Genomic DNA, 27711 nt, shown 5'->3' on the forward strand with positions numbered 1-27711 from the left:
ATGTGACTACAGACTGTGAAAATCACACACTTGTTTCTGCTGTGTGGGATTTTGGATTAGTTTTAATTCATCAGGATATTAATTTAAGACAAATAAACAGGCCTTAAAGGCCCCTCAATGTGATCTTATGTTGGTATCTTTGAGCTGTAATTTCCACCAGTTGAGCATTTCGGAATCCTGGAAACTCAGGGGTACTGTTCGTAACTTTTCTTGATGTTTAATGTCATTCTGCATAAAGCAGAATTCCCTCATGAAATCAGTGGTTGAAGTTTGTATTTCAGGTGTGTTTGTGGTGTTCAGTATTAAAACATTCCCCTCCTGTTAAAATTGAGTCTTTGGTGAGTTTTTGTCTTTCCTTAAATATGACATAGAGGAGCCTGGGAGTCCAAGGCCAGCCAGAGCTGTTGGTCCTGGCAGCTTTTGTCTGGGTTTTCCCTTTCTCTGCTGATCACAAATCTGGAGGTGTCCTGGCTCCATTTTCTTCTCTTTGAATAATAATAACAGCAATGGAATGGTACAAATATAAGAAATAATGATCTGAAAATACAGGAAATTGAGGGCAATTTTTTGAGTAGCAGCTGGAATTCCAGATCTGTAAAACTGGCACTAATTTGCCCAGTTTTGCTTTTAATTTGTCTTCAGAAGCATTTTCTTCTCATCAGAGAAAAATAAAATAACTCATGAAGTTGTTACTAAGCTGACAGCAGGAGAGAATTTTGAAAGTTTGCTGATTTAAGTGCATATGAAGAAATTACAGACTCAGGCAGGTAATTGAGGTGTTTCTGTTTTGAGTGGAAGTTTCTGAAGCTGTTAGCTTTGTGGAGGTCACCGGGTAGAATAATAAAAAAAAAAAAAGACCCTAAAAAAACCCCCCCATATTACACCTTAATCACACAATTTATTATGGCAAGATAACTCTGGAAAAAGAGACAGCCAATGTGAAATATTATTCCTGGATGACATTTAGGAGGTTTTAATGTGGATCCATAAATTTAGAGATTGATGTGGCTGGTGGTCCAGCAGTCCTTAAAGGTTTTAGCCTTGTTAATCTGGATTCGATCCTGATTTCTTATCATGTAAGACAAGGATAATTATTTCAGCTAAGTTGCATTGTGGTTTTTGTGATGTGGTTGCATGTAAGACATTCATTAATTATATTCTAAAAGTTACAAAGGTCTTCAGTGCAACATTTTTAGGGCTGGAAATAATCATTCATTACTGGTGATGGGGAAGACACCTCTGCTCTGCATCCCAGTTTTGGGATTTTCTTGGGGAAAAAAAGGCAAGTTTTGTCTGAATCCACAGCTGTTGAAAGGAGTTAAGTTTTCAACACACGCAAAATCGAGATTAAAACACCAATGAGATTAAATGTTGGGATCCAAAGCACTCATTCACCTATATTTTTCTCCATGAGGGAGGAAAGGAAGAGAGAAAATAGAAAAGTAGAAAATGCCAAGGATAAATAAGCACGTTATCATGCACTTAACTAGGTTAATGCCAACATTTAAAAATACAGCTCCAGTGACAATTGCAATTCCAGCTCATGCTAACCATTTTCTCTGGCCTGTAAGCCCCAAAGGCTTTAGCAGGGTAGTAACCCATGATCCAGGTTCTAATCCATCAAACCAGGCTTGTGGTTGCATAGACAAATAATTCTCCAGCTCAATCACTTAGTTCTTTTGTCTTAGCTTGTGCCTCCTCTGTGGAGGATAAGGCACTATGGATGGTAACACAACTCTCAGTTCCAGATAAATTTAGCACATTCCCAGCTATATTCCCTTTTCAATTTAAACAATTTGTAGCTGTATATGGAGTACTTTTTGAGATGTTTCATCTTCCAAATCCTCATTCGGTTTTAATAAGAGGTTGTTGTGGAACATCATTTTGTCAAGTTGGTTGTGCAGGGATTCCAACTCAAGAGAGTGGATATGTTGCTGTTTCTTTAGGCAGCCTTGGTTCTAATTCATCATCCCCTTCTCTTGTTAATCTCTGAAAAATTGAGCCAAATCATAAAACTTGAAACAACAGCAAGGGAAGGAGCTGGGTGTTTGCCTTTCACTTACACAGAGCTTCAGCAGAGAACAGACAAAGCTGTGCTGCAGCTTGTCTTCCCTGATGAGGATCCTGTGGCAGAATCTAGGTGATCTTTGAGGACCTTTCCAACCCAGGCCAAAGTGGCTGCTTTTCCGTCTCAGCAGAGCTATTGGGAATGTGCCCAAGATTTCAATGGCATGGTCACCAGAGGATAACAAATTCATCAGCTTGAATATTATATACAGTTCTTTCTTTCCTTTACAAGCAGGAGTTACAGCCAAAATAACTTTTTCCTCTCAAATTCAGTAGTTCAGTTTAATTTTAGCAGCAATATGCAAAAACCCCAGCAGGTGGGGATCTAAAACTACGTTTTATTTATACAATAGCGGCTTCCTGGGGACCTTGAACTGGGCAGAGGCAGCTGCACCTATTAGATATTGTACAAATACAAAGTGAAACAGCATTTCCTGTCACAAACAACTTTCAGTCCAGAGCAGCATTAATGCAATTCCCTCAAATGGGAAGCAATTTCAGAGCGAATAAACTCTAGCATGATTTATTGCATGGTTTTGCCTTTTTGTCATTGAGTATGACCCGAGTTTCAGTTTTCCATAATCTTCAGAACAAAAGAGAGCCCACCATATTCCCAAGAAAATGAAGGAATTGCACAAAGCATGGTTACACACAGTATGGCTATTGGAATGAATGCTTCCTGGAAACACTTGAAAAATTGGGATAAGCAAACAATTGGAAAAGCATCAAAGGGGTCTAAGACTGGGATTAAAGCCTGATTTACCACGTTTATTTTTACTCCATGCATTTTGGTTTGGGTAGTATATTGTAGATGCATTTTGCACTTTGGCAGGCTCCCTGGTTTTGAGGATTTTCTTGTTTTTCAAGGAAGGATAATGCAGTGAATTTTTCAGAGGCAGAGGATTTAATTTTCTGTGATGGTAGACCACACTTACAGGAAAGGAGAAATCTATCGTGGGAAGCAGAGACTCAGGCAAAGACTTCAAAAGCTGAAGTGAGTATCAGCACAACATAAGCTCCAGTGGTGCTGCTGGGGTGCCCACAGGAGCAAAAACCAGGGAATGCTGCAGAAACCCAAAGAGACTCAAAATATTCACCCTGTATTTGTCATTCAGGAAAATCTGCACAGCAATCACAGCTTAGCTGCTGGGTTTGAAGAAAGGACTAAACCCAAGAAGTTCCTTGGCATGTATGAAAGCAAGAAATCAAACTATCACAGGCATCCTCTGTGCCCATCCTCCCTCTGAAAGCCCCATGTTATTTAATGTGCTGGTACTCCTTAAATTATATGGAAAACTTAATAAATACCGTGGCTATTTTGCATCATGCAGCAGACACAGGAATTAAATCCATGCACAGATGCTTTAAATCAATAGCACTTAATTAGTTACTTTAAGCATAAACAAAATCATAAATAGCCCTTCCCCAACAAGTCTAGTTCTGCATCCCAAAGCCCAGCCATCCTCTCTCCCTGGTATGCCAGATGTAGGTAGGTATCCCAGAATCAGATGCCATTTGCCACATGCCAAGGTGCAGGTGTTTTCTCACCCTTCCTCCTGACAGGCGTCTGCCCCTTCACATCAACCCTCATGGCATTTATTTTCCTTTCCCCATGCTTTGTGAAGTGCTGTGTATACTTAGCAATGCTCTATAAATTAAAAGGATTGTCATGGATTTATTTCTAACATCTTTATTAATTTATTTTGAACTATGCCAGATGGAAGTGGCCTTAGTGTTCACAGCTGTTCCCTAGCAGCTAGGATGGGACTGCTCACCAGTCTGAGAATGTAGCTGGAGTTCCTTTCCACAACCACTGTTAGTTTTGCCTCTTCAGTGTCACTTGGCTGAAGTAATTTCCCCTGGCCTGTTTGCCCTTTACTTTATGTGGTCATGTAGCTTGAGAGGAGCATCTGAAACCTGTGCTGCTTAAGAAGTTACAGGCTACATTCTTCTTCTTCCTGGGATTTAATCACTTTGTGGGCAACATAAACTCACAAGACAAATTCAGAACATACTGGGGATGTGCAACAAGGAAAGAACCAGAAGGTTCACCTTGACAGCAGCCACATCACTGGCTTCTCTACCAGCCAGCTCCTCCCTCAGGACCAGTGGGAGGCTACTGGAAAAAGCCAATTAGCTACTCTAATTTCAACAGAGCATCCCTAGCACACTCCATGCCAGACAGCTGTTGCCCAAATGCTCCTGCCAGCTGTGGGATGTAGAATACTGTAAATTTCTGTTGTGCCAACAGTGCTCAGATCCTGCAGTGAGACTGTGGCACTTGAGAAACACCTGAGAGACAAATGGATGAATGATGTCTCTGAAATAAAATCTGTCACCCTGGTGCTGTTATCCTGACTATCTCCCTCTGTCTCTCTCTCTCTCCCTTCCCTTCTTTTTATCATTCCCTTCCCTCCCTCTCTTGTTTGCTTGCTTGCTTTTTCTTTCTCCCCAGAGTGAGTTTCCCATCAGTTTCTTAGCCCAAGAATCTGGAGTTCAGGGACATTCTTGGAATTGATCTTAATTTTCTCACATTTCTGAAAAAATCTGAAAAGTCAGTGGAGGGCACTCAGTGCTCACCGTTCCTTTATAAGGGAAAGTGGTTTCTCTTTTTTTCTCTGCAGTGACACACCATCCTGCAGGTAGAAGAACTTGGTTCTGAGGAGGTTGTTTTCTCAGTGCCTCTTGGGTTATATAGGATCCAGTTTTCCAGTCTGCTGCTAGGAAAAAAAATACATGCAATAGTGATGACTGAAATACTATTTGCTCTCTTTGCACTGTTTGCTCTATTTGCCACTCTGCTTCACTGTGACTGGAAAAACAGATTTCTTTTCATCTTGGACAAGAGGTGTGTTTTGTATTTTCAGTAAATTTTTAGAAGTATTCTATGCCTATTCTGTAAAACATTTTTTGAGATATAACAAACAGAATGTCCCTGCATTCACAGGAGACTTTTCTTTCAGGCTCTGTTTCTTCTTCACCTCAGCAACACTGGTCTGAATAGCCAGAGACACATCAGCAGGAGCCCTCATCTCTGGGGAAAAAAAAGGAACTAAAGGAAATTTCAGAAGATTGAGCAAAGGGAGTCCAGAAGAGGCTGGACTCCAAAGTCAAGGTGTCCCAAAGCATTTTGCCATTGCTGCGGTAAATGGCTGAACCAGGCCAACACGTGAGGGGAAGGGAGAGCAGAAGGGATTGAAATGGGATGAACAACTAGGAAGGAAGACTGGGAGAGGGTTGGACTTCCTGAAGCTGCTGGGAAAATGTAATTTAGGGGTGATAAGAACTGCATGGAAGAAGGGTCACAACTTTCCACACCCTGCATTGATCCCTCATAGGGGCATCCCTGGACTTGCTTCTTTTTGCTTTCCAGAGCTCTTACCATTGCCCTGAAGCTCTTGCGTTGCCTTGGGCTATTTTCTGCTCTGTCTCTCCCTCCAGCTGACCTTCCCCACAATGCTGCTGGACTCTGCCTGCCTGTGGCTGAGATGTTTGTGCTTTCCCATCTTCAAGCACAGAACCACAGAGGAGATTTCTCTGTGTCCATCCCTTCTGTCAGTGTCTTTATGTGAACATAGGATGAAACAGGAACCACAAGATGCTTTACTGAAAAAAAAAAAAAAAAGTATTTTAACAATTATTGGGAGAAGGGAAGCAGCAATGGGAATGCAGGAATCAAGGGGCTGAAACAGAGTGTTTTTCCTGTGTCTAGAGAAGGAAGAATTACGATCAATGAACACAACTCCTCGTATTTTTAGAGAAGAAGATGATAAAACATGATAGTATTTGGTCTAGACCCTTGAATCCAAGTTCCCTGGCATGGTCAGCCTTTATGTTACCTGTCAGGGTTGTCCTGAGGACAGGGCTTGCTGTGAAAACACTTAGGGTTTGCCTCAGGGCAGCCACATCCTGCCCTAAGCTTCAGGCACTTGCTTTCTTTTGGCTAATTTGGGATGCAGCTGCCAATTAGTGAGTGCAGGCTTCATCTGCATCTTCCACCTCACTGTGACCAGAGCCACAAATGCATGTGGAGACAAAGTGTGTCCTTTCTCTAGAAATGTAACCTGAGAAGACCTTGGATCTCCTCAGGCTCCAAGTCTCTGGATTCACCACCTTTGCCGTCAGTGCTCCCAGCAGGAACATTCCTGGGGAGAGCAGAGGTGAAGTGCTAAGTCAGAAGCAGGAGGGAAAGAAAAAAGAAATGACTGGTACTTAAAAATAGTCAACCCAGGAGGCATGAACCATGAACCAAAGAGAGATGCCACAAGAAAACCAGACATGGCTTGGAATACAAGAGAGAATGACTTAACTACAGATGCTTCCTCCAAGTCTGTCAGTAGGTGACAGTGATGTCACTGCTGGTGTGATCATGAATGTTAGTGCTGGTGCATCACAGCAGTGGCATTGTTTCTCTAGAGCGGAGAAGAGGAATACATCCTCTTCTGGAATGCATCCACAAATTGTTGCTTCACTCTGAACCATGAAGCTGTCTGTGAAGAAGGCTCTTTTATTCCCTTTCTTGGTGATAGCACAGCCCCCATATTTGCAGTACCCTTAAAAATCCATGTCACTTTCTTCCTAATCCACAGAATAAAGAACATCCACCAGTGGAATGGCACACACTGCCACTAACTTGTTCCAAAAGCATCGTGTGAAGGACTGCTGAAGCAAAGCCTGTGTGAAGATGTGCTGCCAGCTGGGCACAGTGAGGTTTGCTCTTGTGTCCCTTATGAACATGGGCAAAAGATACCTGCCTCCTCATTCCCCAGGCTCCTTCATTGGCTGAAAGGTTCATATTCCTTGCATTAAATAGGTATCTCTGAGGCTGGGCTTTCATGGCATCTGAAATGGCAAGCTGCTCTTGCTGATTTGTGACTGCAGATTATCCTGGAGGGCTAAAGCTCTTGCCACCCCCAGCCACGCCACTGGGTTATTTTTAAATTGGATTGCTTCCCTGACCCAGTGCTCAGCACAGCTCCACAAACAGCAAGGTTGGCACAAATGAGGGAAAATTGCAGTCTTGGGCAGGTGATAACAAACATCTCAGCATTCCTCAAGTTGGTAATGCCACCATGCAATCCATGCCATCAAACAGGAGCCTGGGGGGAGCAGCAGGGAGTTAAGAGAAAGCAGAACAAAGGCATTAAACAGAAATGTGCCCTTTTTTGCACACAAAAGAGCCTCAGAAGAGGCTCAGTTTAGCATCTTTTCCAAGCGGACATCACATAGCTGGAATTGGTGCTCATCTCTTGCTAAGTACCTCTGAGAAGTGGAGCTGCCAGATTTCTACTGCTCTGCTCATCCCATTGGAGCTCTGGTTCCATCTTCTTTTCTTCCAAAAGTCTCATCTCCTTTTCTGTGTGTACTTGTGGTCACTTCCTCCTGAGCTCTGCTTGTGGTGTCAGTGAAGCTCTGTGTGCAGCTGCAGGGGGATGCAGATTGAAATTTCAGTGGCTGAAAAGTAATGGTTTCCTAGTCTACCCTTGGTTATTTTTAGCTGGATCAGTTCCTGATGCAATCCACTGACACAAACAGCTGTGTCAGTGTTACAGGAGGAAAATGTTTGAGGGAAACAGAGGAGAGGCTTAGCTGAGTTTAATTATCACTGGTACCAAATGGGAAACCACAATCATGAATGATTGCTCTAAATGCCTGGCAGCAGTTATTTAAACTTCTCTACAGCTCCCTGTCTTACTTGTTATATAAGAAACAAAGCCTAGGGAACTTCCCAAGTCCATGTCACAGAAAGGAAGTGGCCCTGTGCCTGGTATAGCTGCCCCTTGCTGCATGGATCAAGGCAGGCTGAATGCAGGGAGCCTGAACAAGTCTGCTGGCAGGCAAAGCAGCCAGGGTTCCTCACAGCTTCCTTGCCTGTTGTAGTTTGGTCAGCCTGTACATTTAAAGGTCAAGTCCTGCCGAGACCAAAATTTGCCAGGACACCAATGATAAGCAGCTACCCAGAAGTGTGCAAAATGCATTTATAGTCATCAAAAACCATAGCTGAGACACATGCTAAATATTGACCACTACCAAAAGACAATGTTTCTGACACAAAGATGTAAAGTATAATTAAAAATTTAGAGATTTATTCAGAAGCAAAAAAATCTATTTAGTCAATTAAAATCACTTACTGAGGCATATGACATGCTCCTTGGTGCCTGACCAAGGAGCTGCTGTGGGCAGGGAATGGTGGGGATGCTGTTCCGTGAAGACTTTGTTCCATCCAAAGGCAGAAGTACAGAAAGGATTCATGGAATAGAATGGTTTAGGTTGGAAGGAACTTTTAAAGGTCATCTGGTTCCATGGGCAGGGACACCTTCCACTATCCCAGGTTGCTCAGAGCCCCATGCAGCCTGGCCTTGGGCACTGCCAGGGATGAGGCAGCCACAGCTTCTCTGGGCAACCTGTGCCAGGGGCTCACCACTCTCACAGGGAAGAATTTTCTCGCAATATCCAATCTAAACCTGCTCTCTGTCAGTGTGAAGCCATTCCCCCTTGTCCTGTCACTCCAGGCCCTTGTAAATAGTCTCTCTCCATGTTTTCTGTAGGCTCCCTTCAGATGCTGGAAGGCTGCAATGAGGTCAAACAAAACTACTCAGAATCTTTTAGGTTGGAAAACACCTTTAAGGTCATTAAGTCCAACCACAAACCATCTTAATTTGCATGGTCCATTTGTGCGTTTTCCTTTCTTTATGATGATCAGGACTGCAGCAGCACTCTGAAAACATGGACAAAGCTACCACATCACCACTTATTTTGGGACTGTCCTAGGAAATTCTACAAAGCTGTGCAAGTACTGGTGCTTCTTTTATCTCAGAATTGCGTCAGGGATGACAAGCAGCAATTTCACTTAGGAAATTTTTAAACGCCTTTCAACCTTATACCTACAGTTTTTTTACATAAGAAGAAATCCAAGGAAAGATGTAAGCACAGGGATGTGTTTTCCATGGATGATGCACATCATCATGGCAACCTCCCTCCTGCACAGTCACCTGAAGTTTCACAACTCTGGTTCAGACTAAATACCAATGACCTGATTCATTCTTCCACTGAATTTCACTGTTATTAATTGTAAAAAGCACATTTAGTGCCATGACTCAGTAGGCAAAATATCTCTTGGCTGAAGTTTGCTGTGGTCCACACCCACCTCCAGCAAAGGCTGTCCATAAATGGCCCCATGGCTCCATAACCAGGCTCCTGACACTCACTTTTCCCAAGGATTAATGTCTGAGCTTGCAGGGGAATTTGTCACCAGTACCTGCAACAAAGAAAGCCCCCCCAGTTATGTTATGCTTTAAAATAGCATCCCATACCTCCCAAAACTGAAGTCATCAAAGACACATGGCGAATTCCCAATGTACAAGCTGCTGACTTTTTGGAGGAGGGCATTAAGACAAATGCTGATTGATCTGTGAGAGGTCACAAAGGAAAGCAAAGGTTTATTAGTAAGCCTGCATGTACAGCAGTTGACTGGAAATCTTCAGGGGGTCTGGAATTAAAAAAAGCCCCAAACCTTCACATTACAACCACTTTCGTAGCTCTGAAATCAAAATCATGGAAAATAAGAAGAGAGACCCTGTTATCAAATATTTAATTCCTGGGAGTCCCAAGTGGCCAGCATTACATAAAACTTCTATGAGGAATGAATGCCATTCCATGAATAACTTGCATGTATTATGTAAAATATTTATTGAAGACAAATTCCATTCCATTAATAGCTTGGATGCTGTTTACTTTGAATAACAGCATGTTCATCTACTGTAAATTAACTTCTGCCCAATGAAATGACTTTTATCCCTCAGTCTATCACCCTTTTCACATATAAAGTTTATGAACACATTTCTGCTTTAAAATACAGCTTTCATAAGAGCCTATATATGAAAAAGAACACTAAATGCAGCTCATTAGTTGCTCTGGACAAAGGCTCAGTGGGAGGTGAAAGCAAATGCAACAGAATAAAATATCTGTGATGAAGAACCTCTAAACCTGGCCTAGGGTTGAGAGACAACCACAGGAACATGAATTAGAGCTCAAGTCTATGTCCCACTGAGTTAAACTTTAAATTAGCGGACCATCCCTTAAGTGAGGTCCCATCTGCAGGTGTTTCTTAGCTATATTGAAGGGTTAGAGTTGTCTCAGCAACTTTAAAAAGCTGGATCATTGGATGTAAGAAAAACATTAATTATTCCACCACTTTCCACACATAGGTCCTTTTCTATAAAGCTGCTCTGCACATAGATTTGGAATATGCACCAGGACATATACACACATATAAAATCTTTAACAGTAAATCCTGGTATTGTATAATATCTAATATAATTACATTGGATAGTGTGTGCAATAAATTAATCTCCCTTTTTCATATACAGTTAGCAAAACTACAGCTATACATATACAAATACCCTTTTCCTCTAACTGATCCAACCAGCTTTTTAGAGAAACTACATCATCTGTGTTTCCTGACTCTGTTGTTTCAGATTATGACTTGCTCACCTTTTTTCCCTCTGGGTGTCTGTCTTCTCTGGTCTTATAGCTTCACTCTTTCTATTCCACACATCCCTTCCAGAAGACAAACTGCAAAATCATAGGAGTGAAACCGCCGATTTTTTGAAACCACAGTTCTCAGAGAAAGAGATATTAGCCCATCCTTGTCCTGAGCAAAGATTAACTGAGTATTAAAAAAAAAGGTAAAATATTATATATAAGTAATACCAAACTGAGAATAGATCATCAAAAAAAAACAAGGAAAGCCCCTTTTTCAAATCTTGAAGCAGAATATAGGGCATGATTCACCTATGCCTAAGGTAGACACCTAAAACAGGTCGGATGAATCACCACCTAACAGTGTCCATTTCTTCCAAGACATTTCAAAATCAAAGACAGTTCAGAAGCTCTCTTTGATTTTAATACATATTTTCAGATTTGGGGATTAATTTCATGATGTAGTTTTGACAGGCTTGGGGATGGTTTTTTTTTTCCTCTAGTTTTTGAAAGAAATACAGCTTTTTTTATCCCACTGTCAGCTGGCCATTAGGAACCAACTGTCTTATTTCAACCAAATACAAGCATGTAGAGGAATCAGAGATGAGCAGGTTCCTATATCCAAGGATCAATACTCCTGTAGCCAGGGATCAGTGGCCAGGTGCAACAGAGAGTTCTTATGGGCATCCCCATGGGAGGATCAGCAGGGAGAACCTGCCTCGTCCATGCTCTTAGGCATTTTAAGTGGTATCTTGTCGAGGCAGTAGGGGTAAAATACCTGCTTTGGGGTCACTGAATCTGTTGGGAACATGGTAATGATATAAGGATAATCTGGAGGAGAAGAGTGTTGGGAAGAGAGTGAAATAAATGGCAGCAGAATGTGTCAATTTTATAATAAAGTGTTAATTAGACTATTGGTAATAACGAGCTCTCTAGTTTGTGCTCTTTAGACTGGAAGGATTTAGTGTTGTAACACTGCACATGACCATGATTTTACTGAATAGCTGAGACAAGGAGGCTACATAACTCCAGCTGATCCTGGAAGCTGGTGCTCCTAAAATGAAGGAGATATTTACACCTGTTCTTTGGCAGCCCTTCATCCTCAGGAACTCCTGAAATGCTCCCACTCCTTAGAAATTTGGAACATCTTCCCTCTAGGAGAGTCTCTAAAGCAGGTTGCCAGAAATCAATCAGAAATTAATTACCTTCTCCTATGAGGACAGGCCTAGAGAATTGGGGTGGTTCAGCCTGGAGAAGACTCCGGGGAGACCTTATGTGGCCTTTCAATAGGCAGAGGAGACAAGATGGAGACAATCGATAAGGGCCTGGAGTGACAGGATGATGGGGAATGGCCTCACACTGACAGAGGGTAGGTTTAGATTAAATATGAGGAAGAAATGCTTTACGGTGACGGTGGTGAGGCCCTGGCACAGAAGCTGTGGCTGCCCCATCTCTGGAACTGTTCTGAGCCAGGCTGGATGGGGCTCAGAGCAACTTGGGCTAGTGGAAGGTGTCCCTGCCCATGGCAGGGGGTGGAATGAGATGAGCCTTCAATGCCCCTTCCAACCCAAACCATTCTCTGATGCTGTGATCTGGGAACCCCTGAGGAGAGAGCTGGTGACATTCCCGAAGCTGGGAACCGAGGACAAAGCCCCGGAGCCCCAGAGGGACTCGGGTTTCCCGGCAGGGCTGGGATGCACAAGGAGTGAGCCGCACATGCTGGTTCCTGTGCTGGGCAGGCCCTGGGGGCCTGGCACCTGCTCCCTGCACCCACGCAGGAATCCTGGCCAGCCCCACCACGGGAAGCTGCTGGGAACAGGGAATGGGCTGCAGCACAACACGGCCAGGGAGAAGCAAGAAGTCAGCACTGGCAAGGGACAGGGACAGCAAACAGCCAGGCTGGTGCAGGCTGGGTGTGGGAACACAGCTGCAGCGATAAGGTTTGGAAAACAACCTTTGGGAAGAAAGCAGGAAACTGGGTTTATTGAGTCTAGAGGAGAAGGCTGGAAATAGGGCAAGACATGACAGTGCAGCTGCAGTACCTGAGAGGTTGCTGTTAAGGGAGGCAGCGATTAACTGCTGGAAGGACAGAGGTAAGATCTAACTAACTTAATTTCCAGGAAAGAAAAGAAGGCAGCAGAAAAGAACAAGAGTACATGTTGCAAAAACTTTCTCTGAGTAAGCCAGAGCTGGAAAATATTATCTGGGAGGTTGTGAAACCCTCTGCACCAGAAGTTAACCAGACATCACCATGTTCTCTCAGTAGAGGATGGACTGCCAAGCTAATTCCCAAGCTAGCCTTTGGAAAGCAAAAATCCATCTACCCTTTTCAAAAATAAACTAAAAACCACCCATGCATGTCACATGGATCATTAAACATATGGGTGATGAGTAAAGTTTTGCATTTGGAAAACAAAGCTACCATAGATTTACAAATCCTGATTTCAATGCAGGCATTCAAATTCAAAACATTATTTGGATAGAAAACTTTGATCTTTCCTCTCAAAGAAACCTGCAGTTGTTGAGCAGGTAAATGCTGCCAAGATCTTTTAGTGCTATTTCTGTCCCACGGCACCTCCTTCCTGCAACCAACCTTTCTCCCCTGTTATATCCTGCTCCCATGTAGAGAAGCAGCAGCCACTTTATATTCTGTGGAGCACTTTTACTCCTGCTGAAATATCTGAGGGCTGGGCCAGTCTCACAGCAAGATCACAGAATCATCTCTCCACCATTTGATGATATAGGACCATAAGATACCTCAGGCACTGGAAGAAAACCCAGACCATGTGGTTCTTTTTGGGATTCACTGCAGAGAATACTCCTAAGATAGAGAGGCATTCTGACCTTCCCAGTCCATCAGGAGTAATTAATGCCACCAGGACATCTTATTGTAATGGAGTAAAGGACATAGAATTAGGGGTTTTTTGAGTTGATGAATGGGTATCTAAGCTGAAGCAATCTAGGCAGATTCCCATAGGACATATACGTGGAAAGGGTTTTGATGGGAATTCTGACCTGACTCAGAATCAGCTGGTTGACCCTGGGGAAAAGCCTGATCTGTTTGCTCCCAGTGAGAAGAGCTGGAGCCAGGATTCACCCCTTCCTTACTCATCATCAGTTAAAGCATCTCAGCAGGAAACCAGCCCCTGAAAGAAATGTGCTCAGTGAGACCTGCCAGGAAGGCATTCCAGCACCAGAGGTGAGATAAAGGCACAGATTTCCAAGCCCCTCCAGGGAATCCTGCAGGGAATATGAGGCACAACCCCCAGATCACAGAGGATAATGTGACAGTGCTCCAGGACACTGGGGTAGCAGGGGTTGGATGTGAGCACCCTACTAAGATGATGGGCCTCATATGGCTGTGACAAGGCACAACAACCTTTTAAACAACATTTTGGCCTTTGTTTCTTTATTCTGTGATTCCTTGGGGACTTCAACTCATGTGTCTCAGGAGGTGTGTGAAAATGTCAGAAGATAAAGAGTCTGTGACAATGCATGTTGACCACAGGACAAAGATGTGGCCCCTACCACAGCCACTTTTCACCCTGAGCCTTCACACTAATGCAGCAAGGTTTTTACGGAGGCAGAAACCCCACTCTTTTTATAGGGTTATTCTGCTTTTATTTGCAGGATTATTCTTGTGCTATTCTTAACTAAATGCAAAGAAAAATGAAAATATCACACAGAGTGAATCACAAAAAAAGGCCCCTTTTGTGTTTTAAGAACAAAAGCTCAATTCATGCAAAACCTGCCTTTGCTCATAGGAAACAATCCTGCTTCAGTCTGCCCTTCCAACAACAGCATCAGAACTCCAAACAAACAATGCTTCCCCACCCTGTGTGCATGATTGTATTTCTGGGCAAGCTCACATCCATCATTATAATCCATCTTATGGAAAGGTTGCTTTTTCCAGAGCTGAGGGGAGTGAGTGGCACAGGGAATCCTCTCTCAGTATACAACAGGCCAGCATCATGGAGTTGATTCAGGAATATGTGCTCATTTTTCTATTATGAGATTGGTTATCTAATTACAGGACTCATGTTATGTAAGTTTAGGGCCTCCAGGAAAGCCACCACCTCTGGATGGCTAAAATCCCAGAGATTTTATTTTTTTTTAAATAGTGAAACTACAATAAAACAAAAATTTCTTGAACATTCTGACAGAAAGCCTACCAATAATCCAGTGCCCAAAACAAAAACTACCTAAGGGAGGAAAAGGGAAGTTCCTCTCTAAACCTGCTGGTGCAACACCAACATAGAGGAGCAGGCACAGCAAACAGAATGATGTTTGGGCTCACATTCTGTCACCTGCATGCAGCCAGGAATCAGCATCAGGAACAGCTTCCCATGAGGGGGCACTACACTATCACACATCCAGGCTTGGAGATCTCCATCTCCAGAACTTGTACAAAGACACTGAACAGAGAGGGAAGTACATTTCAGCTTTGTTTATCTTCCTCTGCAAAAACTAAGATGATGAAGAATTACTGTGTTTATTGGGTTAAAAGCTACACCACTATGTGTAATTCTGTCCACCAAGAGAACTGGAACAAAAATCCCAAATACAAATCTGGAATGCAGGAAGAATTTGGGATTTCTGAACTTTTAAGGGCTTGATTTCACAGTTACTGAAGAGGACCTTAATACAAACTAAGGATTTCTCTGTCAAAATTTTTAATAAAAAGGGGATCAATCCTCTTTACTGTCGAATGGGACAGATTAATTTGTGGGCTGGATTTTGTGTCTAGCCAGCAAGAGGAAGGAAACTGAAGGGCTGGCTTGAGTCACTACTACTGACCTACACCACAAGCAACAACACTTAAACGGATATTATCATATGAGAATCTCAGCTAGGAAGAAGTGACTTCCTGGCACCATGGTTTCTGAGTGCAGAGAGTGCAGGATAGGGCTGGGGCAGAGGCAGCTGTTCTGAGCACGGGGCAAAGCTGCTGAGTATCATCCTCCCACCTGGCTGCACACACTCGGGTGCTGCAGCTGCCTGCGTGGAGAAAAGCCTGCACACATGCAGCTCCTACACAGCCACGTCTCCATTTCAGCTGAAACCAGAGGAATATTTGGCAACTTCTTGAAGGCAGCATGCTGCTTTCATTTCTACTCTCCATGCTCAGTTTTGTAGAGGTCCCAACTATTTCAGCATGTCTGAACTAGAATAAGAGTACCTGCAGTGGTGTGACTTTGTCCATATTCCACCTTTCCCACAGTAATTTATTTCTAGAGTTCACAGCTGGAGCAGAAAGCCTGAAGAAATGACCACAGGGTAAGTGGCCTACCTGAATGTAAAAGAAACAGAAAGGCATAATGAAGTGCTCTAGATGTTCTGGTAGTGAGTGGATTTGTTTGTTCAGAATCATTTCTACAGAAGCCTTTGAGTGTCACCTCCCCACCCCCAACCCAACTGAAGTTATTGCCATCAACACCCATATATAAAAGTGCAGAGGAAGACTGATGAACTTCTTGCTTTAGCATTTCCAAATGGAGTAAAAGTATTTTAAGAGCCCCAGTAATGTTCTCCAGGACTTCTCAAAGGGGAAAAGCAGACAATGCTCATTATCTTGGATACCCTCCCTTTAGGCTTTTTCTCACTGCTAAGGAAGGAAGGGAAGCATCAGTGTGTAAGGTGCAGGTAAGGCTGAGACCCCAATCCCGCAATTACCTGCAAATGGATGTGAAAGGTATCATGGGCTGGGCAACAATTTACTGCAGCATGAAGGCTCTGCTTCAGATTTGCACAAGGATTTAGCTGCAACAGAAGAATCAGAGAAGGACTTAAGGAAAAATCCATATTTTTGAGGAGTTCAGAATCCCACAACACTGAAATTGAAAGCTCCACAGAAAACCAAAAGCTGCCTCCCAAAGGCTCTGTGGGAGCTGCAACTGGGGATTTCAGTCTGGGAAAGGCACCTGCCAGGAACAAGCAACCTGGGGTATGCTTTGCATGGAGCATCTCAGGGCAGAAAAAGGATAAGCCCAAAGATTTCCTTGAAATTGTAACTGAACTTGGAATTGCCTGTATCAACTGCTGTAAAAGAAGAGCTGTTTGGAAATGTTTGCATAACCAGTTCTCATGAAGATTTTCCAAAATTTGTGTGTGGTATTTCTGGATGTATCAATGTTGTGATCCTGGATTACGAAAAATTAAAACTTTGGATGATGGAGAAAAGGCAAAGCCCACTAAAATCTTTCCTATCTTCCTCTTTGTCTGACTACTCATTCCCCCAGTACACGTTTTTTTCCTCTACAATGTATTTTTACCCTTTTGGAGGCATCTCAATAGTATGAAGCACTAGGGTTTTTCAACCTGCTTTTATTTTTTTTGGATTCTTGTCCAGGGGTATTGCCTTGTGTTTCCTGGGTATCTTTTGTGGATCCTCCTCAGGTAGCCAATGGACCTCCTGATATGTGTGGACTCCAGGCCAGAAATTACTGCAATAATTTTGTTCAGTAAAACACACTGCTGACACTCAGTGTAAAGTACCAAAAATACCCTCATAATGTTCTTGCTCATAAACCACACTCTCCCTGCACAATATATTTTCAAAAAAAACAAAAAACAAAAAACAAAAAACCTTTAAATTCAAGTTTGTGTTATTTACCTTCATGGACACTTCCATATAAATCCTCCCATATATCAATCAGGCAGTAATATGGCTTAAAAAGCCATATATTCAACAGGAAGAAAAGAATGTGATCTTATACTCCATTATGTACATCAAATGCAATTTTTGCAAGTTTGGCTGAGGGAAATCCTCCTAAAAACATTCCACTGAGAATTCCATCACTTAGTTGCCAAGTGCTACTGGTGAGCAGGAAACAGGTTGCTTTAACCACAGTATGTATCATTAAAGGGTGGTAACTGCTTCACAGACTATATCCCCTTTAGCATAGCTCCTTTTTTCCTCCCAATATTTATTCAAAGGAGTTTCTTGCTTGTGAAAGGAATCCATATTTTATTAATTCCAAATAAATGGATTTTAATGGAATTGGACTAACTTTCAAGCTATTTCCTTCTGTCTTTTGAAAAATAATATATAAGCAAATAGATGTGAAGTTTTCAGTCATGTTTTGCTGCAGCTGTTCATGTGAAATCTTGAGCAGGAGATACATTGTGGGGATTTCTTTCCTCAGTTTGTAGCAATGCTTTGAGCAGTAGTTTGTCTTCCCTTCTGTCCAGCTGACGTTTTTTACATCTTTGGCAAAACTGAAGTAACATCTGAGGTGATCCTGGCTGCTTTTGCTGTTTGAGACTGGTCATTCCTACCCTCAATTCCATCCAAATTAGGGAAGGTCAACAAAACCAACATTTGCATGTGTGCAGCCCTCACCGTTCTGAGGCTGTGGCATGAGCAGTCATTTCCTTTGATACCAAAAAAAAGATATCAAGATAGATTTCAAGGTATCAAGAAAGATTTCCCAGCTATAAACTGAGCTGGGAAAAGCACATCAGCCTCTCCCAGGCCATCATCCACAAGTTCAGAACCACCTCATCCCTTTTAGAGCAGGCAGGAGCTTATCATCAAGCAAACTATTGGGCAATGTCAGGCTACAGGATGTGTGCAAATAAAAACATCCTTTTACCACCTTACATGGCTGACAGGCAGGGACTCTCCAGACCATCCCTTACTGTCATGCCCCTAAGAGTAGCCTTTGTCTCAAGACAGTCTGCAGCCTTGTCCATTTGTTTAAATTTTCCTGGCTGACCCTGTTAAAAAAGGGGAATTTAGCTGCGTAGGACAACGGCCTGACATGTACATCAGGCCAGGCACTGCAATTACTTTGGAAAAGATTTGTACAACACACTAAACGGGCCATTCACACTTAATCCATCCAATGTAGACCTTCACTGTAACTGGTACATAATTCATCATGACAAAAAATGATCCCTTCGTGGTTCATATGCAGGTATCCTTTTGTACAAACAATTCTGCTTTTTGTATGGGAAAAAAAACCCCAAAAAACCCAAACCTGGATGAAGTTGAATAAGGATTATAAAGATATATAATTTGGGTGGATTATTTTGCTCCTGGTTTTACTCCATAAGAGCAAAGAAAGCATTGTATCTAGGTCAGTTGTTGGCTGCAGGCTATTTGGAATTCCCAGAAGGCACTTGAGAAGGAAATGGGGAACGACCATTTAGGTGTGTTCTTGTCTTGGGATGTTCATTTCTTTGACAATATGGGTTTTGTCTCAGAGCTATTGTTATTAACTCAGGGTGTGGAAGCAATATAGATTTATAATTACACACAGAAAAGCATTTCTATCCATATTACCCAAAATAATTCCTCAATTCTGTATTTTCCTAAACTCTTCTGTCACAGCTGCCTGGACATCTCCTTGAACAAATTTCAGGAAATATCTCAGAAATCAGTAGATTTCTGTATGAAGCCCATAGTTTCTTGAACACCTGGGATAAATGATGCCTTTTCCAGACAACAGCAGCAGTTCACCCTTGTAACTGCATCCACAACTGGCACTGAAGTGGATTCTCAGACTAAGACAGACCCAAGCTCACTCCCACAAATTAAGAACTTCCTGTAAACAAACCAAGAAACAAAAGCTAAAAATAGTCCTCCTCCCTAGCTGCTGTCATGTGGGGAAATCAGAGCATGAGATACACCTCAATCTGAAGCAGGGAAGCTCCAACCCATATCTCTGAGGAATGGTTAGCACACTTAACCTAATCCCCCACTGCATTCTTTCTACCCTACCAGACTGAATCCAAAGGCACGGCTGTAGGGATAAAGAACCTCTGTCAATGATAAAGCTGTATTCAAGATTAAAAAAAAAAAAAAAAGCCCTGTTGTGCAACTGTGACACTTTTTCCTCTCTTACCTCAGCACCTGCTGTAGCTCAAGGTGCAGGCACCCATAAAAGCAACAAGAGCACTGCGGTACCAAAGCTGAGCTGAGGCCAGGGGAGGGTCTGCACTTCTCTCAGCCTGCTGCAGTGAAAATGTAGTGCTGGAGGCTGGGACTCTGCTCCCTGCTAAAGGGAAGCTGTAAACAAGAGGCAGGAAAGGAGATGACTGGATTTCAGAAGGGCCGCTACCGCTGGATGTTCACAGCGAGCCTTGGAGGAAATGAAGGAAACGGCCAGGACTGACTCACCGGGGATGGGTGTTGTACGTGCTGCTTGTGTAAACTTACTGTGCTGCACTTTCCAAGCTCTCTGTTCTGCTCCCTTCCATTATTACCAAGGTTTTTCATGCCATGTGCACAGGTTTGCATCTCTTGGAGTAAGGTACAGCTGCTGAACACGCCTAGGGGAGCAAACTGGCTTTCCAAGGAGGGCTCAAGCAGATGATTTTAGTTTTGAGAAGACCTTTAAACAACTCTCCTCCTCTGCAGTACTTGTAATATGTCAGCAGCTGAACCAAGTTACTGTTCTGTCCTGCTGCCTGCCTGGATTTTGGCATGCCCAGCTGTGTGCTCTGCATATAGAACTAAACCCAGAATAGCGTCTGGGCAGAGCACAGAGGATGTGACAGCACAGGACTTGAGTGGGACGGGATGTTTACGAGGAGGATGTCGGAGTGGGAGGTTCATGTCCCAACTCCCCCTCAGCCCAACATAGCACAAGGCACTGCAGGAAGCAGGAGCACTTCAGGGTACAGGGGCCTGCTCTTGGCGCTGCTGGGCCTCTTTGCAGGGAAGGGACATACCAAGGATATATATATATATATGTATACACATCAAGGAAGTATGTCCTTGAAGGGGAAGGGGCATACTCAGCTGCTGCAGCCCAGAGTTTGGTGGGCTAAGAGACAGTGCAGCCCAATCCATGTGGGATACTCACAGCACGGGACAAGCTCTCTCCTGCTCACACTCTGCTGGGCTCCAGATGTGTTCAGGCACTCAAACTCTGTGCAGCAGGCAGAGAAAGCAAGGCATCTCAAGATATGATTCACGAAATCAAACAGAAAACTGCCTCTGCAGCTACTGGAGGTGCCAAGGACAGGGGGAGAAGTTAAGTCCACCTCAAACAATAAGTTGCCCTTTTCTGGATAGAAGAGGAGCAGTTTTCCAGTCAGGATGACCAACCAACCCGCTGCCAACTGCTAGGAACTTAGAAAATGCAGTGGGAAGATGCACTAGCTATTTATATAATGTCCCAGAGGTCTGACAACAAACTAAGAGAGACATGATCCAGAGTCAGCTCTTGGGAATTTGAAGCATCCCTTTCCTTGCATCTGACTGTAAATGCAGTGATGTGGAATGGGAATCTCAGCTGCCGGAGCTGATCCACTCTGCTGAAAAAAAGCACCCACACAAACGAATGAAAGGAGTAATTGAATCAGAAGGCAGCAGCAGGCACAAGGATGATTCTGTGGCTGGCCAGGGAAGAGTTCTCAGTGTGCCACTTCTGAGGGGAGTTTTCCTGCCTGGGAGACTCCACACGGGTCTCACGGGTTCAGGATTGCCTGGATGTGGGCTGCAGGGCTTCTCTGGTGGTTGAGCCAAGCTCCCTCTTTTGCTGAAATCTTCACAGCACATCCTGGAGGATACACACCTGTAAGCCTCAGGAAATGATTAGGAGAAAAAAGCAGACTTCGCAAAGAGACAACTCTGGATATAAATTTGAAGAGACAGAACATATAATATAGGTAATGCCTTCCTCAGCCACCTGTCTAAGATAATTCTTTGCACACTTTGTGATTTTGGTGAGAAAAGACCTATATAATACACCATGACAAAGTGCATCCTCACATCTATCCTGTATCCCTGTGTACTTACAAGAGACAGAAATCCCAGGAGTTATAGCTGTGGACTCAGCTTTTTAATGCAGCCTACAGTTTTTCTATGCATGGCCCGGTCAATTTCTTCTGAATTCAGGTGTTTCATTAATTTACATTTATTTGATGATCTTGGATGTAATCCTGCCTGGGATCCTATAATCCTATAAAGCCTAGGACAATCCAACACTTTTCCTTAAACCCCCAGCTGCCTGCTGGGAGGAAACACAAAGGACTCACACATTTGAAGTTAAGGAGTGGAAAAACAAGAGACCCAAATAATGAAGGAAGTTTAAAAAATAGAAAGCATCTCTGAGTCTTAAGCTGGTGCAGAGACCTGAGCTGGTGGGTCAGGTGCACTCCAGAGGCAAACAAGTGCTGTGTCCAAACCTGAGCGGGACACAGTTATTCCAGAATCACAGAAAGTCCTGAACTGAAAGGGACCCACAAGGATCATCCAGCCCAACTCCTGGCCCTGCACCGCAGCGATCCCACCCAGCGCCCGCGTTGTCCAAATGTTCCTGGGGCTCTGGCAGGCTGGGTTCCGTGACCACTGCCCGGGGGAGCCCGTTCAGTTCCCGACCACTCTCTGCGTGAAGAACATTTCCTAAAACCCACCCCAACCCTCCCCTGAGACAGCTCCACCCTAACCCTGCCCTGACCCAGCTCCAGCCGTTCCCTGGGTCCTGTCCCTGGTCACAGAGAGCAGAGATCAGAGCTGCCCCTCCTCCTTGCAGGGAAGCTGCGGAACTGCTGCGAGCTCTGACCTCAGTCTGCTCCAGGCTGAACAAACCCAGCGACTCCAGCCGCTCCTCGACCGGCTTTCCCTCTATAGGACCTACACCCATATTCTTACTACTGAATTTATTAAAAAAAAATAAAATAAAATAAAAATTAAGGGAAATACCTCCGGCTCGGACGCCCTGCCCTGCCCTGCCCCGCCGCGGTGCCGTCGGAGCGCGGCCGCCGGCCCCGCACGCCAATCAGGGCGGCCCGCCTGCCTTCCTGTAGGTGTGCCCGGCTCACCTGGAGCCGCGCTCGGCACTCATGACATACCTGCGGCCCCGCGCAGGGCGGCGGCGAGGCGGCGGCCGAGGGGCGCCGGGGGGGGCTCCGCGGGCCCCGGCCCCGCCATGTGAGCCCGGCGCAGGTAAGGGCGGCCGCCGGGGGCGGCGTTGCCGTGTTCCCGGGAGAGGCGTTGCTGTATTCCCGGGATCGCCGTTGCCGTATTCCCGGGAGAGGCGCGGGCCTGGCGCCGCATCCCCGCGGAGCCCAGGCCGGGACGGACGAAGGGGCGGCTGCCCCGCGGGGCCGGGGCGGGCTTCGGGAGCGGGGGGGGGAGACGGGACCAGGAGGACAAGGAAGAGGGGGGAGGGAGGGCGGCCGACCCACCATTTTAGGACCCGAGGGGGACGGGAGGAGGGATCTCCGGGGAAGGCGAACGTCGCTCCTCCCGCGGCGGGCGCGGTGCGGGTGCGCGGTGCGGGCGCCATCCGGAGCGCGGAGCCCCGCGGGGTCGGGGGCGCAGCGAGAGCTCCGGTGCCTCCGGAGGGGCGGCGAAGGGGGCTCCGCTCCGCCCGGCCCGGGGCAGCCCCGGGGCCCGCGCTCTTGGCTGGTGGGGGCCGTATCCTCGGCGGGGGCTCCGCGCCCCGACGGCAGCGCCCGTCCCGCCCGCCGCCCCCCGCTCCCCCGCCCGTGCCGGCGGCAGGGAGGGCCCGGAGCGCAGGCCCGCTCCCAGGCTCGGCTGCCAAGCGGCAGCAGGAGTCTCTTCCCGCAGAAATGGTGCCTCCCACGCAGGAGCGAGATCCCACGGTGTTTGCCGGGTTTTCGGCTCCCGCCGGGAGCTGCGGCCCGGGAGTGGCGGAGGTGCCGTGCTTGAACTCTGGACACCTCCTTGTTTTCCTCCTTGCCTCGTGACTTTTTATGGCCTGTCACGGAGGGAAGGCAGAGGAACGAGAGGCGAGATCCTTGCCTGCCGCTCGCTTCCTGCCTCCTTCCCGCAGCCGCTCCGATGGCAGCCCCAGCGCCCCAGCCAACCTGCCAGGGGGGGATTCGGAGCTCCCACGGCGCTCGCCTGACCCATCGTCCTCCCAGCACCCGTGCTTGTCGTTGCTTGATGCTTCGTTTATTCCCAGATATTGGCTAAGACTGCGTCTAACCTGGTAGGAATTACGAGGTCAGAGATCTGAGTTCGGCTCATCGGTGTTGACTTGTTGCAGACTTTGCCAAGGCGCTGCTGGATATGGATGCCCGTGTTGGCTTCTCCTGGAGCTGGGTCCCTGTTCCTCCTGGACTAAGCCACATGTGTAATGTGTTGTTGGAAGTTTTGTGATCTGATTCCTTGGTGTTTTGGGAGTTTCTCATAGCCTAAGTGACTTTGGAGATGGCTTGGATAAGGGTAGAGTCCTTTTAAAGGGTTGCACCGGAGGGAGGTGGCTTGGTTTGGAGGAATAATGTATGGGTGACCCAGATTTTAGAACTGCACCTGAATTGGGCAAGGAGGAGGCATCCATAATCAGACTTGAAGTTGTAACAAATCTGAGTTCTTAGTTATTGTTAATGTTAGGAAGAGCTCAGCTGGCTTCTGTGTAGAACCTTATTTTGCCAGGTGGTGATTGAGAGTAGCATTTGTCCTGTCCTGCCTGTACAGCCAGGCGACTGGGCTTGCGGTTGATGCTCCTGCTCTCTGAAATAGTGGGACACAAATACTTCCTCTGCGAGCTTCTTGTGCATCCTGGTAGATTTTGACGGTAAGTCTGTTCTGCAGGCCTTTTTTTTTTTTTTCATTCTGCTAACTTTAGATGGATGTTCTTGTGCTTGTTCTCTTGAATCTTATCCCTTCTTATGGTATGCTTATTTCATGTCCTTTTAGCAGGAAAGAGCCAAATTATGCTATAGTTTTTGATGATTTTTCTTTTTTCTTTCTTTTTTTTCTTTTTAATGTAATCTGCTTTGGAGTCTTGTTTAAAGTGGGCTGTTTTATTTAATTAGTTTATATTCATATTACATTCACTCTCCATAGTTATCCCGGGCAAAATTTAAGGAACAGCCCACAAGGGATTTCCAATTCTTAATTGGAATCACATTTTTTTCCAAGGATGTTTGATTCTAAGTGTTTACTGTGCTTTCTGTCATCTGGTATCTTTCCAGTTGATGTTGTTTGCTTAGTTACTGTTTGGCTAAATTATCCACAGCTAGTTTATTTCAGTAGTCATGCCTCGGAAGTTTTGCAATTCCTTTCCGCTTTGCAGCTCCTCACTGAGCTCCTGTTGAATCCTTTAATGAAGTACTCAGAAATGACTTCAGTGCAAATGCAGTTGTGCTCTATTGTTTTGACGCTTGGGCTCTACAGAGAGGTTATTTCCCTCTTTCCTGAGCTAATCACATAGTTGATGTTCAGAGTATCAGCCAACTGGGGACAGATACCTTCACCTGACCCCTGGCAGGTATTTACATTCCCAGCTGGTTATCATTGCATCTAATCCAAAATTCTACTAGAAAAGTACCCAGTCTTGATTTCAAGATATCAAGTGATAGGCTGCACTGGTTCCCCGGGTAAATTATTCCAATGGCTGATTACCCTCGCTAATTTCTTATCACCATCTGTCCGGCCTGGTTCCTAACCACAAAATCTTGCTACAAGTTTTCATGCCAGGTTGATATGAAAGCCTGTCGCTGCCAGGGTGACACGTTCCAGCTAAAAGATGGTCTATTGTACTCCAAACCCATAGCTGTTAACTGTGCTGAGCTCTTCCTTCTGGGAAGGGGCAGCCGTGGAGATGGAGTCTGGGTGATCAGTGTGGTTTACAGCAGTGATGGAGGGTGTCTGGCTTGGTGTCTTTGTGCAGGTAGGTCTTCCTGGGAACTGTGATTGAATAACTCATGTTGCTTGGAGCTGGGCTTCACATGATGAGCAGCCCAGCAGCACAACAGGCTCCAGGTGAAGGAATGATGCAGTTCTCATCCAGTCCTGACTGCAAGCTCCTGCTGTTTCCCTTGGATCAGCTCAGGTGACCAAGTGGCCTCAGATCAGTCCAGTCATTGCTCCGACTGACTATTAGCCCCCCTCCCTAAAGAAAAACAAGTATAGAAGTTGCATTAGCCTGCCTTATGCCCAGAGAGATTGCTGAAGAAGTGTAGTGTGACACTGGGCATGAGAAACATGGTGAGGGACTACCTCTTCCAGCAGCAGGATTAGATGGCAGAGGGAATCACACCTTTAGTTCTTACATTTCTGTGCTTGGATAAACAGGCTGTGGTTGCACAAATCCTCTCAGCGGGCACTGCTGTTGAAAGAAGCTGTCGTGCCTGCCTGTTGTCATCTCTGCTGGTTCTTTGCTGTGGTTTGTTGTGAGACCACACATGCACCTCTACCACCAGGAGAGAAAGGGCAGAGGATGGAACTCCTTTTGGCAAGGTGAAGAGTTGGTGAAACTAGGAGCTGTCACAAGCATGCCTTGCCTTTAAATCTTCATAGAAGGCAGTGCATTTTTTGCCTTCCCTCTGCAGCTGATGTGTGAGAGCAGCTGCCCTGATTTACTCAGTAGTGCAGGTTAATTCTGTTGAGTGGCTTGGAAGAACTGGGTTTAGCCAAGACTGGGTTTAGATCACCTGATTTTATGTCTTTTGTCAAGAAGTGCGTGTTGAAATTTGTTGTGTGGAAAAGAGCATTTAGTGTAAGAAGAAGATCTGAGCCTTGGCTGTGACACACTGCTACCTATGAAGGGTTCAGTGGTGCAGCAAAGTTCTAAGTTAACGCATTCATTCATGCGTTCTAGATGCGAGTTCTCAGTGCTGAGCAAGGTGGGGTGCTCTTTTGGGGAAGCTTCATTAATCTTGTCTCTTCCATTAACAAGTGACTCCAGCTCTCCTGCCCTTCGAGTAGAATTGGTTTCCTGAGACAAAATCCATTCCCCTTCTATTCTTTTAGACACCATTCCTTCAAGTACCATGCAGAACACTGCAGGATGAGGAATAGGGCCTGTGGTGCGGACTTGTTTTGGACCTCATGGGGTTGGATTAAAAGTGAGATGAAGTTGAAAAAGAAATTCCCATGACTTTAGTACAAGCTCAGTGTAAGGTCAGGGGGAGGGCTATTGGTTTTGATAATGGGAAAAATTTAGAAGAGGGAAGGTGATTACCATGACATGTGTACAAATGTACGTAGATAAACAGACACACATATGTAAATGTATACAAAATAGAGGGTGTTCTGATGCTAGGAGAGGTTGAGGAGGAGTGGCTGAAGAAACTGTAATTGGAAAGTACACAAGGAGGGAACTGAGGTAAGAGGAAGCACAGGAACCTGCTGCTGGGAGAATACTGCATTAAAGCAGAGATGGCCACAAATTCCCTTCCTGAAAACGTATCCTTTTTGCAGTGTCACAGAGAAGACTGTGATGTTTGGACACCAAACCACCCATTTGTGATCTCAGATTGAACACCCAGCTGCAGGCAGGGGCTCAGTGTGTGAGACTGACCGCCCACAGCCTTGCTGGTGCTCGGAGTCATTAAGCACTGGGGTTCCTAATGCTGATCATACACAGAAATTCGTAAATCTCCACCAGGGCCAGGCTGGGATGGTGCCCAGTGGGATCCATGAGCTGGGTGATCCCCTCCATGGGCAGAGCAGAGCTGTGCACTGGTGAGCAGACCCAGCCTTGCACAGGCTGTGACTGGAGGAGGTGAGGGGAGGGAAGGCTCCTGCTTCATCAATAAATCCAGCAGTAGATTTTATGAATCCAAAATACACCCCTCTGGAGGCAGGGGAGGGGATTAGGATCCTGGTCATGTTAGAGCATGATTTGTTCAGGTTGCAGAAGCCCAGGGATAATCAGGGGACATGAGTGTGGGTTACAAGCAGACCTGTAACTAGTTGGACATAGTCCTTGTTCACATCTGCCACAAAGTGGCTGCCATGGCTACAATTGCATATTCACTTGATAATAGAAATAGGTGCACAAAGCAGTGTTAAGCAAACACAAAGGCCACTGTTGGGAGGAGTAGAAGATGCTTTGCACCTGATCTTGCTGGACAGCTGCAAAAAATCAGGATGTTGTAGATTACTAGTACAGGTGAGCTATATAGTATGTGTGCTTTACACTCACCTTCACAGGTGTAATGATCAAAAATGTCTACACAGATTGTTTGAATAGCTTAAATCTTAATTTGGGCCCTTAAAACTTCACTACAGATTGTTGTCTATGATGATGGGGTCACAGAGACTTGGAAAGAGTAGATGGGAAGAGTATAGCTTTCACAGGAAAAAGATGCCATACCAGTGCCTAGCAAAGCTCTGATGCTGTAACATCAGATGTCTTTAGTGGGTCTGGGTTCCAGGCTAAATCCTTGGATTGAGCCTGAGTTTAGATGCAGAAGTTGAGAAGTTTTGCTGTAAGTATTTCATAGTGCAGG

General features: G+C 45.2%; 2 protein-coding genes across 6 annotated transcripts in view; one reads left to right on the forward strand and one right to left on the reverse strand.

The window, feature by feature from the left end:
- Nucleotides 1–1371: 1371 nt before the first annotated feature.
- On the reverse strand, nucleotides 1372–23380 carry LOC105758607 (uncharacterized). Its single transcript, XM_072923981.1, has 6 exons — nucleotides 23270–23380; nucleotides 22690–23225; nucleotides 10561–10641; nucleotides 9381–9476; nucleotides 5450–5673; nucleotides 1372–4787 (listed from the first exon to the last, which is right to left on the reverse strand). Exons 1-5 carry the CDS (start codon nucleotides 23378–23380, stop codon nucleotides 5481–5483), a joined length of 1017 nt encoding a protein of 338 aa, XP_072780082.1. The 3' UTR covers nucleotides 1372–4787; nucleotides 5450–5480.
- Nucleotides 21943–27711, forward strand: part of ARHGEF5 (Rho guanine nucleotide exchange factor 5) — a 33617-nt gene continuing 27848 nt past the window's right edge. For 2 of the 5 annotated variants that reach the window (XM_030263701.4, XM_041713828.2), the window contains exon 1: nucleotides 21943–22447. The gene's annotated coding sequence lies outside the window, so the exon portion shown is untranslated. Of the gene's footprint in view, nucleotides 22448–23219; nucleotides 24048–27711 lie in introns of those variants that run through there. The other 3 variants (XM_041713825.2, XM_041713824.2, XM_041713827.2) reach the window with 2 other exon arrangements.

Source organism: Taeniopygia guttata, chromosome 1A, assembly GCF_048771995.1.
Source record: "Taeniopygia guttata chromosome 1A, bTaeGut7.mat, whole genome shotgun sequence".
NCBI classification, from domain to species: Eukaryota; Metazoa; Chordata; class Aves; order Passeriformes; family Estrildidae; genus Taeniopygia; species Taeniopygia guttata.